This window comes from Trichoplusia ni, chromosome 5, assembly GCF_003590095.1.
Source record: "Trichoplusia ni isolate ovarian cell line Hi5 chromosome 5, tn1, whole genome shotgun sequence".
In the NCBI taxonomy this organism is placed as follows: domain Eukaryota; kingdom Metazoa; phylum Arthropoda; class Insecta; order Lepidoptera; family Noctuidae; genus Trichoplusia; species Trichoplusia ni.
In genome coordinates this window covers 6,517,216-6,530,893 of record NC_039482.1, presented here as the reverse complement: position 1 = coordinate 6,530,893, position 13,678 = coordinate 6,517,216, and the positions used below count along the sequence as shown (strand labels likewise).

The window sequence follows — 13,678 nt, the reverse complement described above, 5'->3', positions numbered from 1 at the left end:
GAAGATTATCTTGTTAGGTCAGTTTCTCTGTCACAATATTATTTTAGCTACGTGTGAAAGAAATTGACCCCGTAAATTATGTATGCCTACCGGGATAATATCTATCAATATTCGGTAATTAGACCCATTCCTACTAAACGTCTTATCGTGTAAGTCAAATTAAGTCGTCGAACGATACATAAAATCCCCAAATATATAACCAAACAGTTTGAAAGCACGTTTTCATTGTTAAGAGTTAGGGTCACTTACCTCCAGGACTGTGGACAGAAACCATGATTATAAATAAAATGAACACACAAGTGAATCAATATACACTTTATATGCTTAAAAATTAATACAAGTCTGTGGGGCGCGCGCCCTCGGTGTCGTGACGCGCGTGTGTTCCGCGCCGAACCATTATTGAACAGTGTCGAAAGGAATGTAGATAGTATTACATTACCTTCATCGCATTTATTTCTCATATAGACTAACACCTATTTAATCCTTGGCTTCATAACCGTACATCACTGATATCAGCATTTACAACCTAAGAGCTGTTAAGAGAGATGTGGCGCCAAACGTAATAACCTAACTTATGCTAAATATCGTTCAAAATACGTGAATTGGGAGTTCTGCTTTCATGATTTATTAGTGATTTTAGAATAAGGAGCTCCAAATTCACGAGTATAGTACACATGTATGTATGAGACAGTATGCGTGTCACTAGTCACTCAGCACAGTGCATTACCTCGACTCCTCGCGGTGCGCTGGCCGCTTTCGTTCATTCTCTCTAAGCTCCGTGGTAGGTCGGATCATTCTGTTACATCTTTTAAGGCAGTGTGGCTTTCTAACTTATACCTGGACAAACTGGCATGTCAAATGTTTAATATTGGCACAGAAACAATCAGAATATTACAGTAAGTATAGATAGGACATGATATAAAATAGCAAAACAATAAACCACACGGCCGTAAGGTAATAATTCATAGTTTTTCGTAAAAAATAATCTTATCCTATACGTTTTGTTGACAATATTAGTGTTAGTTACCCACAAGAAATAAATAGTTGATACGGGGCTATGTACTGTCTATTCACGATAACGTGAATTCAGATATGAGTTGACTTCAAAATCGCTGCTAGTTTGTCTATTTAAAAACTTAATTGTATTTATTTACATTCATAAATAACATTACTGAACTTTAAAATAATCAGATCATATAAATTGTAACGTTGCAAGTGTGGATGTGATGCGTTTACTAGTCATAAGAGACGGACGCATATTGTTTGAATATCATTTTGAGAGGTCGACTCAGATCTAAACCCGCGTGCGCCTACAACTAAACTTCATCAGCAAATTGGAGCAGTAATAGCTCGATGCGTCCCTCGCCTACGTTTCCGGATAAAGGTTTAATTTGTTTAGAACTAAAACGAGGGTGTCAGGCGGCGGCTCCTCTCCTGGCCCTCCGTCGGCGTTCTGCAATCACACAAACAAACGAACATGGCAACACTTGCTACGAAACAAATTGTGGATTTTGCGCTCACGAGCAGGCAACCCCGGAACTGGCCTACATCTGCAACACTACACACACAATAGTCGGTGTTCAAACATCTCACAGATAACTACTAGACACCTCAATAATAGCATAATAATAGTTTACATTATGAATTTATGACATGCAAACTGAAAGAGAATATATTATAAATTAACACATGCATTTCGTCAATATATGTTTATAATATATAACGCAAAATGCCTGTAAAATAAAGATTAATTTGCAATGTAAAATATAAACCAATCACCCTTGATAAAGTACACAAAATATATCTACATGCTGAATAGCCCCCGGCATTGAAATAAAATACAACCACATCATCATACACATTACAATCATCAAGACAGCTGGACAAGTGACTATCTATATCTGTTGATAGTTTCTTATTCCAAACGTCTATAACAATGGTGAGCATCAAATAAAATGTGAAGCAGAAGCTACATAAAATAAGTACATAACAAGTAAAATAAAATGGTACATAAGTGTTTATCATTGCGAACTAGTTAAGCTTAGGTTTTAGATAATGTATAAACGGAAGACAAGTTTCATAAATATTGTGTGATATTTTTGTAGTAAGTGTTTGTTGAAAACGTAGTACAGTATGGTTGTGTGTGGGTGCGCGATACTCACAGCCTACTGGTGGTGCTCGGCGTTGGGCTGCGGGTAGGCGGGGTAGGGCTGGTAGGCGGGGTACACGGCGGGCGCGTACACGCCGTACTGCGCGTACTGGCCGCCCGCGCCCGCGCCGCCCGCCGCGCCCGCGCCCGCCGCGCCCCCGCCCGGCGTCGAGCTGCCGCCGCCGCCGCCGCCGCCGATAGCGCCGCTCGACTGCACAGAGGCGCATGTTACATAACTCACTTACTAAAGTAATTTGACTAATGTTCACTGTGTTCATAATTTAAATAAACCTAAATAAAATTAGATCATTATAATGTTAAAACAGGTAATTTATGTTATAAAAATCTGGGACTGGAGGTTATTTTTTCTATGTTGTTGCATTAATTTATGTTGTTGCATTAATTGACAGTGGTGCTTGTGACTGACCTTCATTTTGATCTGCTGCTCAATGGCCTCGGCCTCCTTGAGCTTGCCGATGCTGCGGTAGTACTCGGCCCACTGCGCGCTGTAGTCGGGCTGGGAGCCGCCGGCGGGCGGCGCGGGCGTGGCGCCCGACGCCGGGGGAGTGCCGCCGCCGTTTCCGCCGCCGCCGCCTAGTGGTACATACCCGTCACTTAGAATTGATAATTATTTATATTGTCCTCAACTAACAAGCGATGAAAGAAAACTGAAGAACTGTTTCTATAAAAATGAACTCATTGCGTAAAAAATATCGGGATCAGATGATCCTAAATACTAATTCATTGAGGCTAAAAATTTTGTCCATTTTATTGTCCGAATATCAACTGTACCAACCTGTTCATAAAATTAAGTGTTTCATAGGAATTATAATAGGAATGGAAATGAATAAGGTCTTATACTCACGTACCTAGAAAAGTAGACTCAAAGGAAATAAAACAAATTAAATACTTCACTTAGCATTGTATTAAACTTTGTAAAAGTTGATCAATTAAAATTATATTTCATAGTAGAGATGGACATGCATTATAGCCTTTATAAATAAATTCCTTAGCATAAACCTTACAATGGAAAGAGATGATAAAATCTCGAATTTAATTAAATAGTTAAATGCCATGCTACCAAATTTGACTAACATAAAAAATTAAAAATCATTGTACTTACATAACTAGCGACTAATTAATTAGATTCATAGGAGACATAGTTTTACATGACAACCATAGTTTTTGATGAATTTAAAAAACTAATCCTATCGCTTACGTTTTGTACCTTTTTATAAATTAAAGCATAGATTTGGTATCATAACTAGAAATTACATACAAAATCTTCACTGTTTACGTTCTAATACAAGTTTGAAATAGTTTTGATTGATGTTTTGTCCTTATTCCATATACTGCTGGTGAGAGGGATATTGTTGCGAGCCGCTGAACTGGCTTGAGTATTCATCGCCTGATGACCAAAATTTTTAACTCACTGAGACACATCACCAATATTTCAAAGTCACACACAAAATAAAATTATAAATTTTGTTTTAAATAAGCACTAACATAATTAGAAGTTTAATTTTAATGTCTTTTGTGGTTAATTTAGAAAAAAAAAAACACTTATCTTGTAGATGTTAGATATTATTATGAAAGTTTGGTGTTAGAATAATAATTTCCGCACGAACCAATTATTTTTGCGTGTCAATCTAAGATTTTGAATTCTGTGTAATTCGATTTTTGTTTAATTATAACGTTAACACAGATCGTTTAAATTGCGTGTTGATGACCGAAATAAAAATAATAAGCCCGACTTTAAACGTATAAAACTTAACCGAATGGAGTGTTTGAAAAGGTGCTGAAGCAGATGTTAAACAGACAAAACATCTAAGTTGCCATCTGTATACTTAACTGAAATCGAAAAAACCCAGCACATAATTTTTCAACTTCCATTCAGAGTTTGTTCGCACAATCGAAATTGATGGCCTACTTAAATTTTTGTTTGGCACAGGAGATTAATACTCGCCAACGTCTAGCAGTAATAATTAAGATCTAGATAAAACAATGGTCTTTACCTGGCTGCGGTTGTTGTTGTTGTTGCTGCTGTTGCTGCTTGGCCTGCTGTTCAATAGCTTCGGCCTCTCGCATCAGCCCCAGCGAGCGGTAGTAGTCAATCCATTGCTGCGAGTAGTCAGGCTGGCCTGTCGCTGGGTTGATTTGGACTTGTTGCTGTATCGTCGACAGGAAATAAGGTCAGATAAGTGGTTGCAGTAAAGTTAATTTGAACTTTATAAACGAAAGACGTGCAAATGAAAGCTAATTTCATTATTAGATTCAAATTAATGTGCTACCAGCCACTTTTGTAAATAATACACAAAGAAGAAATTTTACCACTAAAACACGAGAAATAGAAAACAATCTCGCATGATTTTTGTGACCAATTCAGAGGGAATATACTTAAATCAACAAGTAAAATGAAACAGAACCATCTCAAACAGCCTCATAAGTAACTAAGTCTACAGCATTTTTGCTACATTGAGCAATTTTTCATGTCCAAATTATGTTTGCGTTCCGTAGTAGGTACACACCTGCGGCGCCTGTTGCTGCGCGGGCTGGTGCCAGTGCGGGTTGTACCCCCAGGCGGGCGGGCCTCCGCCGCCGCCGCCGCCGTAGTACTCGCCACCGTTGCCGCCATTACCGTTTCCGTTGCCATTGCCACCGTTGCCACCATTTGAACCCTCTTGGATGAAGTTCACTGGCTGAGGAGGACCATGAAAAGAAATAGCTTTAAATATGATGTGTTGAAGAAGTAATATTAAGCTTCTGCTGATGTGAAAGTACTACTATACAACCCAGGACATTATGTTGGAAACATCCGAACCAATATTGAGTAAGACTGTTGTAGTGTTAGTGCTCACCATGCCAACTTTTTCCATGATGATCCGCTTGCAGTGGTCGACAGCCTCGGGATGTCCGCGGATGTAGAAGGTGCGGTTGTTGCGGTCGCTGCCCTGCGCGCGCCGGTCCAGCTCGCAGTGCGCGCCAGACTCCGCGTTTATTTGTTTAATTACTTCACCACCTGGATTTTATATATACTTTTTAGTATAGTGGTAGCGTAAAGTTTATGGGCGAGTATTTTTCTTCTCATTTTTAGTTTTTTTTTATTCTTTGTTGTAAAGGTATTTTGAACATGATATAATTTCAAACAATAAACTGTTTTACGCAACATTTAAATATTATTTTTTAAACTGCTGTCGCAGAGACACCATTCATTTCATAAAAGCCTGGTTAGCCATACGAGTAACAATATACCTCTCATTTTTACCATTACTGCCTAACTGAGCAAGCAAACCGTGTATTTGGCAATACTGTCAGGAATTAAGTGTGTTTAGTGTGAGTGCTCGTGCGTGCGTACCCCTGCCGATGATGAGTCCGCACTTGACGTTGGACACGGTGAAGGTGACCCGTATCTCCTGCGCGTCCTGCCAGGCCGCGTAGTCCCCGGCGCCGCGCTCGCCGTTGCGCGCGGCCGCGCCGCCGCGTCCCCGCCCCGCGCGGACCTCCTGCTCGCGCCGCTACACACACACATGTACTCAAGCTTATCGTGTACATAACAAATGTAAATTATGCCTACTTCATATCTGACCACTCATCTAAGAGGTCCTCACAAGGAAACCTCTTCAATGATAAGAGTTAAATAAAGCTATGGCCGATTATTTTTTACAGACCACACTCATCATGATCATAAGCAGTTTTACTACCAAATTATTCCATTAATTGCAGTAAGCAAAATGAAAAAATAAGATAACTTACATTAACACTTGAGATGAGATCCTCAATCATTTGCCTGGCTTGATCAACCTGGTGTGGCTTGCCTTGCAGATAACATCTGTATCAAAAATGTTCATTCAGTTTTGAACTACATAAATACAAATAAACTAGTTTTGAAGCCTTGTCAAAGTGATGTTACCTCTTGTCGTTGGGTCCGTCATCTCTCTCCTGGTGGAACTGCACTCTGCATCCAGTTTCAGCTTGGATCTTTTTGATCATGTCTCCGCCGCGACCAATAACGATACCGACTGCGACTTTGGGTACTAGTACCTATACAACAACAAAAAAACATTAATTTTACTTAATTCGTATATCGATATTGTAATGTAACGAAAACCAATGCTATTCTCGTCACTTTAATTAAAATGTGACGAAGACTGCTGTGTTAATGCCGGTCTTAGTAATACCTAAGGCGTAAAACTACTAAGGTGTATTCAATTTCGATGTATTAATTGAATACCTCAATAAATATTGTTTATGATGATGTTTCATTACCTCTGTGGAGTTGGTAGCGAGCCCGTTGCCCTGGTCGTGGCCGGCGTAGTTGTCGTCGTATGGCGGCGGGCGCGGGCCCCCGCCCTGCTGCATGTCCTTGTCGGCGAGCAGCTCGTACACAAGCTGCTTCGCGTGCTCCACCTTCGCCGGGTCACCAGATATACGCAGAGGCTTCTCCTACATACACAATGTTTAGTATTAGGAGTTGTATACCATACAAATTTACATTGGCATTAGTTTATCCCCTACAATTTTACTAGTTCAATACAGCTGAAGCTAAAATGTGTTTATGAAAAAACTTGAACCTATTGTCTTATTTTTTAACCCTGTCATGCAGTTTTAAAACTTCAGCTAAATTCTAAGACAGTGTGTTGGCTTTTCATTTGTCGATGTACAATGTACATTAAGTATCTTTACAGTAAGATTAGATTATCTGCTTTCTGGAATTTTCTCACTTTTTTAATATTAAGAGAATTACCGAAAAAAAAAACATTATTAAATGATAAAATATCTCTGGTGGAAAGCTAAAAATGTACTCTGAAGCACCACAATTTCCGATATTACGTACATACAAAAAATTCAGACTATTTTAGAACATTATACCTAAGTCCCTTTAATTCATTCAAACCGTTTTTGTACTTACATATTCTGTGTTAGGACCATCCTGTATGACGACCATCTTAGCTCCGGATTGCTCCTGAAGTTGTTTGATAGTTTTGCCGTTCTTGCCAATGATCAGGCCCACCTTGGGTCCCGGCAGCATTATTTCTTCCTGCTTTAATTTTTAAAATAATCCACAAATTAATTGACCCGTTGTTGTCTTGGTTACGAATACCAACAAATATATTTGATGCAAACAAAATAGAACATTAGTAAATTGAACACTTTTACACTTTAATTAGAGTAATGTGGTCTATATCAGGTAATTGCATTTTTATATTTATATTGATACAATGTAAGTCAATATACCATTAAAACATTTAATAAAATATATACAGTGGTTTCCATGCATGAAAAGCAACACCCAAACCATTGCTAACAGACCTAATATTCTACATTCACAACAATTCCTACTATTTTACAATAACTTAACTACATTATTTATAACCCTATGTTTGTACAACATATCACTTCACAAATTACGCTAACACAGTGTTCTCTACATACAATCTAATCACATCAATCTATGTATAAAGAACAGTAATCAATTGACACTCTAATGAGAGTAACAGTTGTATTCACAAGCGACACATAACTGAGTGACGGTCTCAAATGTCTTTCTCAACATACGCTTTGGAGTGACAGAGACGGCACGTCATTTAAGAGCGACTTTAACTGAGTGTCATTTGTGAAAACTCCGGTGAGACACTTTACAAGAAGCGTGAACTACGAACTATCGTACGACTGTGTGATACATTTTACTAATTTTGCTATATTGTCTTCTGCTTATTTATTACGGAAAGCTTATAAAGTGTCTACTCACGTCACAATTTTGCACCCAATCTGCGCGTCCGATCGGTAGGTTGCCCTGTGGATGCACAAGTTGGAATAAATCCTACAAGAGATCGAATCCTACCGGGTCGGGTCACATGGTCATTACCAGTCAAGAAAACAAATTAATAGCCCAATACATTTGAGTGATAACACCTACGTTATAGGACTAATGTAACATGTCTACAAGCCCTGATTCTTCGTTCGTTTGAATCCACAGCTCTCGAAGTATTTGCTTGTTAAAAGAACACACTGAAAAAGACCTGTATCGCCTTCAGATTGGCTGCGAAGTTGTGACGTGAACAGTCGAAAAACTATAGAGTATCCAATGAATGGTAAAACGATTCAGAGAACATTTTCAAAAAAACCCGAATATCTAGATAAAGTTTTTGCCGTCTTGAGTCATACTCAGCATAAATGCAAACTGTAGAAGTACAGTAAAAGCAAGAAATGTATATACAGAAGCAACCAAATCCGTCACCAAATTGGTTATGGGCTAGTTATTAGCAAGCAAACTGGAAGGCATATGTTATTAATCAACACTTTGAATAGAAAAGTTGGTTCAGCATGTCACATTGTTTGGGTTTGCTAGTGAATGTGCTAATAGATGAAACAAAGAAGCCATTGGTACTGTAACTGTAAAACGAAAAGCTAGATCGGAAACAAGACTTCCTTATTGCTATTTATGTACATTGAACAGAAAATATCTTGTTAACAGAAAGATAAGATAGGTCCCGTAGTGGCAGTTACACTAAAGGGTTGTTGTTTTTGCAAAACTTTCTGACAAACGTTTAAGGAACGCAATATCCGTATTCATATAATCATGGCTACTTTTTAAAGGCTCCTGTCCCCAATGACCGCAATCACTACCGCATGCATTATGTCTATTAAATCCAATCCAGAAGCATCAACCAAATCTTCCCATTCTTCAAAAAAAAAAATAACTTGTTTGCACATCAACTTGCAGATAAGTCAGTGCACCTATTTTGTGGAATCGTAACAAGCGGTACGTAAGGAAATGCGAGAATAGGGATTGTTCCGATTTACTGGTTCTACATAGCTAGTGTTGCTAATGGTAATGTAGCTGTGTAGAGTACCTGAATGTAGCTTCCCAACCCCTCACCGACAGAGCAGACACGCCCAACATATAACTGTTAGATAAGCTATAATGTAGTTAGTACATACCGCCATGGAGCCCTGCGCCCCCCGCGGCGGCGGCGGCGGCATGCCGGGCCCGCCGCCCGCGCCCGCTCCCTCGCCGTGTTGCGGCGCGTTCTCACGACCGCGGTGGTTCACGATTTGGTTCACCAGTTCCCTAAGAGATATCGATATTTTATATGGTACATTGGTGCAGCAATGAAGGGTGAGTGATGCTCTCTCTCTGCTTGTTTAGTTATAATATGTTCAATGCTAGATGATATGTTCATGAAATTCGATGTGACAGCATTGATTCTCCAAACTTGGAAGATTGTTTCGGCATACATATCAATAAATTGTCAGAGGAAATGAGTTATAAGTATACGCAAGTCATCATTAATAAAAAAAATGATTAGTCTGCGTCAAAATAAAGTGATTCATATTTATAAATCATAAGTAACATCATACAAGCAAAAATTTGAGAGAACTCAAAAGATTATTGCATACAATTTTACTAAATAACCGAGGTGTATATTTTTTTTGTACAATCACGACTACTTCTAAACAATATCTATTCGAAGGAAAATGTATGTTTACAAAAACTCCCACGTACTTAGCCCTAAGTATCGCCTCCCTGGATCCCGTGAGCGTGCACAGCCTGTCGGGCTGGCCACCAGAGTCGGGCGCCATCTGTATCTTACACCCAGACTCGGCCTGCAAGCGCGTTATCTGCTCACCTCCGCGTCCGATAACTGTGAACGATGGAACGTGTAAGTTCATTGTGTTTTACATTATCTTGAATATTGCAGATAAGTTTACTTGCTGCTGTGGAAATTGAATAGGGTTTATCTTTGCTGTTCTTCATTTCGTCAGCGTAACTGTAATATGAAGCGCGCCAAGACTTGTTGCCACGCGATTCACCGTATTTTTTTATTTTTTACGGATTTTGTAGGAATCAATAAGGAGTTTCTTATTTACGTGGCGCTAGTTTATTGTGTACCGTTATAGCCGAAAAACATTTACAGATCTTTAACTTTTCCATGTTTTTGGAGAAGCAGAAGACTAATGGTGCTGATTTGCCGTTAAGCCTCATGCTGCACTAAGTATTCGAAGAACCTTTTCTTCCTTCTTGGTCGTAATTACATTACTGAGGTTCATCGCCACGATCGAAGTCTTTCAGTGACTACAGGGGTAACAAATCTTCCTCACGAGCAGAGGAAAGTGCTACTTATTAGCCTAATTTAAATGTATTTTGTTGACACTTACTAAGTCCAACCATCTTGTCAGGCACCCTGATGTACTCGTTGAGTGTCTGGTCGGGCATGAGGCTGCCGGCGCCCGCGTTGGGCGGCGGGGGCGGCGCCGCGCTCGCCGGCGGCGCTGCGGCACGGCTCACGACCGCTACGGCGGATGGTGCACTGTATGCGGATAATTAAGTTAAATTTACATAGCTGTAGAAAAACCATTGTAAGTTTGTATATTATTTTTAATGCTACCCGTACCGACAATCCTGTTACTTTAAAATAATACTTTTAAAAATATATACATACATCTGAAAGCATTATTTTAAGAATATAAGCTTTTCTTCTAAGATCCAATAACTCGGCCTTGGATTTTTTGATTACCAATATTTAATTCGATATTGTTCAAGCAGTTTAACAATTTGTTGAAGTTTAGTCCTATTTGCAATATCAAAATTATATCTGATACAAAAAGGTCATAAAATCGATCGACGCAGACACGCAGTAATTTCGCATTAAAGATGTCATTTTAACCATACTCTATTAAACCTTTTGAGACACATTAGGTATTTTTAACAAAGGCAATACTAGTAAAATAAAAAGTAAGTACGAGAAAACGTTAATAAAAAATGTCTTAACAATAAACTTTCCAGCATGAATTATACATAAGCATTCAGAATTGCGTGCGCGGGAAGGATGCAGCTGTCGTGCGACGCGCCGACCTCGCAACAACCGTTTTCATACATGTAGACATTAATGGCATTAACTTAAAAAAAGATTTGGAAAATGTATTATTAATGATCGCCTAGTAAATCATCAGCATTTCGTTTAGTATTAGGCTAGTCCTTAAGTGATAATTACTATTGTTACCAAATGAAACAAATTAACTAATGAACTCCACACTAGGTGGAGCCTGTCTCACGGAGGAATTCTTTAGAACAAAAATCTTGGGTTTTTTTTTTATTATACTTTAACTTTCTTGGACAACCTTGTATTTTCTTCCATAATTTAAGAGTATTAGTCTAGCTAGTAAAACAAATACAGGGTCGACAAAAATCACTGCATTTTTGTTTCCAAGATCAGATAGCATTTATTTGTGCTATATTTTATTTTGTTTTATCAATTATAATTATGTTTCTCCATTCTATATTCAAAGTAAACAAGTCCTATGTGAATCAACAAATACTTGCCTCATTTGTTGTTGTTGTTGATACGCGACTTCGACGGACGCTAACTTCTTTGCATTCGGTTCGGGTCCCTCCTCCAAAGGCCTCTTGCTTCCACCTCCTTCTAGCTTAGCAGCAACCTGTTCAGAAGGTTTGTGTGTGTAGTGATATGTTTACTCATGATTTAAATTAATGCAGGATAGATATACTGGGAAAGCTAGACAGGCTATGAGTGACCTTCTACTTCATGACCCATCTAATGGCTGTTCTCATTTTTTTTTAAATATCATTTATTGTAACAGCTGTTGGGAATAATTGTGAAAGTTATATTTAGAAGTCACCATTATCAGCCTGGTTTTGTTTCACACTGCATGTTTTATGTTATAATGTTGGTAAGAAAACTACTTTTTTATAGCCACTAATAATATTTAGTAATGAGAGTGAAAAATCAAGAAAACTTAAAAACCATAAAATGTAGGTATATATAATGAGATTCAGTCCATAAATTAAAAGTAACAACTACCTACGTATACAAAATGCTGACAAAATAGAATTTGTTTCGCATTGCAGAAAATTTACAATTGAAAACAACTTTTGTGATATTTGTAATTTATAAACATAATCATCTGTCCAAGACAAATTTATGGATGTCATTTCAATTCAAAACTGAAGTTTGAATTATATTTGGTTGGCTTCTAACATTGTTTAGATTCAGAAATACCATATGATAGTGATTTCATTATGTTCTTGAACTTGAACTTCAATAATGGTGGGCTGAAAAATGGCGCGAAATATAAGGTTTTGATACCGCAAGCCTCATTTACCTCCAGTGGATGCCAAAATGGAACTATTTGCCAAGGAAATGCAACTATGCTATACCCCATCAAGTTACCTTAATATCTCATACATAACTAATTTGAAATAATTGCAGTTAATACTTGGCATGTTTAAGTTACAGAAACATTGTAAATATCTAAAATACATGTCGTATGTTAGTTACTCAAGTGTGTTTATGGTTATCCTTAGCTACAAGTCGACAAAATAAAACAAAGTAGTTTTGATTACATTGGTCTTTGTTGCTGATTAAAATATTGATCAAATCTGTTTGCCATTACCATAACATTTAGTATGCAGATTACTGTGATGACGTGAGAGCTTGATTATTGTATTTTACATTGATCTTGAAACTTTCAGTTTGGCGACTGATGCATAATAATTCGCGAGTTCGCGTCCATTATGTGGCACGACGCAGTTTGCGACACTACCAGTCTGCGTGTAAGCACACTCAAAATATCAATTACTAAGACAAGAATACTAATAACACAAAGCCGCATTGTATTTTGCAACCAACAATAATTCAGCAACGCGAAAAATTAGAATCAATAAGTAGGTTAGGTAAAAGCATCTTACCTACGATCCTTCAACAGAACATCAATAAAATGAACGAAAAAAGGTGGGTTATTATAAAATGAATGATAATTTCCATGATGAAGGTATAAACACAATTTTTAACGGAAATTAACACGCAAATGTCAATAGACGCGAATTTTGTGAAGAGAAGATGTGCTTACCAATCTAGCACGTTGTACAGCAGCCGCAAATCCCGCCGTTTGGCTATTGTTTTGAAGCGTAGCCATAGAAGAATAATCACTCATATTTGAACCCAATTTCACATTCAACCGCGCAATACCGCAGCCATTAAAAAGGATCAAAATGACCCAAAAACTTTATGAAAGGTTTCTCTCGCAACGCAAGTTCGTTGCGAGAAAGACGCGGACCATAGACAAAATGAGAGATGTTTTAAATGTCGCTTACCAAATAGATTTCGTTTTGTATTTATCTACAAACTTGAATGGTCTAATGAGTTCCCAAATATAACTGAAGCGTCATGCCTATCTCATAACAACGGTTGTACTATTTTGAAATTTATAATACTGAAAACATATTAAGAATTAGAATAGTCAAAATTGTTGTCTTTGGTTATGCATATAATAACGTTTGGTTCCTCCTGTCGCATAAAACATGACGTGCCAGCAAGGATTTATTCTAATCAGTTAAAATAGTTTTTATTATTATTTACTTATATATTGGAAACTATAATATAACCATATTTTGATTTAAAGAAAAGCAATTAAACCCTTAATATTATAAAAACTCTTTTCGAAGTTTGCAGTAATGCTGTTGCATTTTTGTGCATTCATTTATTACAAAATTTACGGAATTTGATA

At 37.9% G+C, this 13,678-nt stretch overlaps 1 protein-coding gene across 4 annotated transcripts; it reads right to left on the bottom strand.

Annotated features, from left to right (window-relative positions):
- Positions 1 to 300: 300 nt before the first annotated feature.
- LOC113494229 (far upstream element-binding protein 3) lies at positions 301 to 13,417 on the bottom strand. 4 transcript variants are annotated; one of them, XM_026872472.1, is made up of 17 exons: positions 13,022 to 13,255; positions 11,475 to 11,590; positions 10,310 to 10,461; positions 9,657 to 9,795; positions 9,092 to 9,221; positions 7,899 to 7,943; positions 7,059 to 7,190; positions 6,416 to 6,592; positions 6,060 to 6,190; positions 5,903 to 5,978; positions 5,505 to 5,664; positions 5,008 to 5,168; positions 4,678 to 4,848; positions 4,165 to 4,318; positions 2,705 to 2,743; positions 2,163 to 2,275; positions 301 to 1,453 (listed from the first exon to the last, which is right to left on the bottom strand). In XM_026872472.1, exons 1-16 carry the CDS (start codon positions 13,103 to 13,105, stop codon positions 2,166 to 2,168), a joined length of 1,977 nt encoding a protein of 658 aa, XP_026728273.1. In that variant the 5' UTR covers positions 13,106 to 13,255; the 3' UTR covers positions 301 to 1,453; positions 2,163 to 2,165. The 4 variants fall into 4 exon arrangements, with proteins under 4 accessions (XP_026728273.1, XP_026728274.1, XP_026728272.1 ...); XM_026872473.1 differs by lacking the exons at positions 7,899 to 7,943; positions 13,022 to 13,255 and adding an exon at positions 13,266 to 13,417 and having other exon boundaries at positions 2,163 to 2,360; positions 2,577 to 2,743; XM_026872471.1 differs by lacking the exon at positions 7,899 to 7,943 and having other exon boundaries at positions 2,163 to 2,360; positions 2,577 to 2,743.
- Between the last annotated feature and the right edge of the window lie 261 nt (positions 13,418 to 13,678).

What these genes read in the sequence shown, in the direction of transcription:
- LOC113494229 (XM_026872471.1), bottom strand. Translation starts at nt 13,105, where the DNA reads ATGAGTGATTATTCTTCTATGGCTACGCTTCAAAACAATAGCCAAACG. An exon ending in TGACAAGATGGTTGGACTTA is followed by an intron (nt 9,796 to 10,309) that starts GTAAGTGTCAAC and finishes CATCGTTCACAG; the next exon opens with TTATCGGACGCGGAGGTGAG. An exon ending in ATCTCATCTCAAGTGTTAAT is followed by an intron (nt 5,665 to 5,902) that starts GTAAGTTATCTT and finishes GTGTGTGTGTAG; the next exon opens with CGGCGCGAGCAGGAGGTCCG.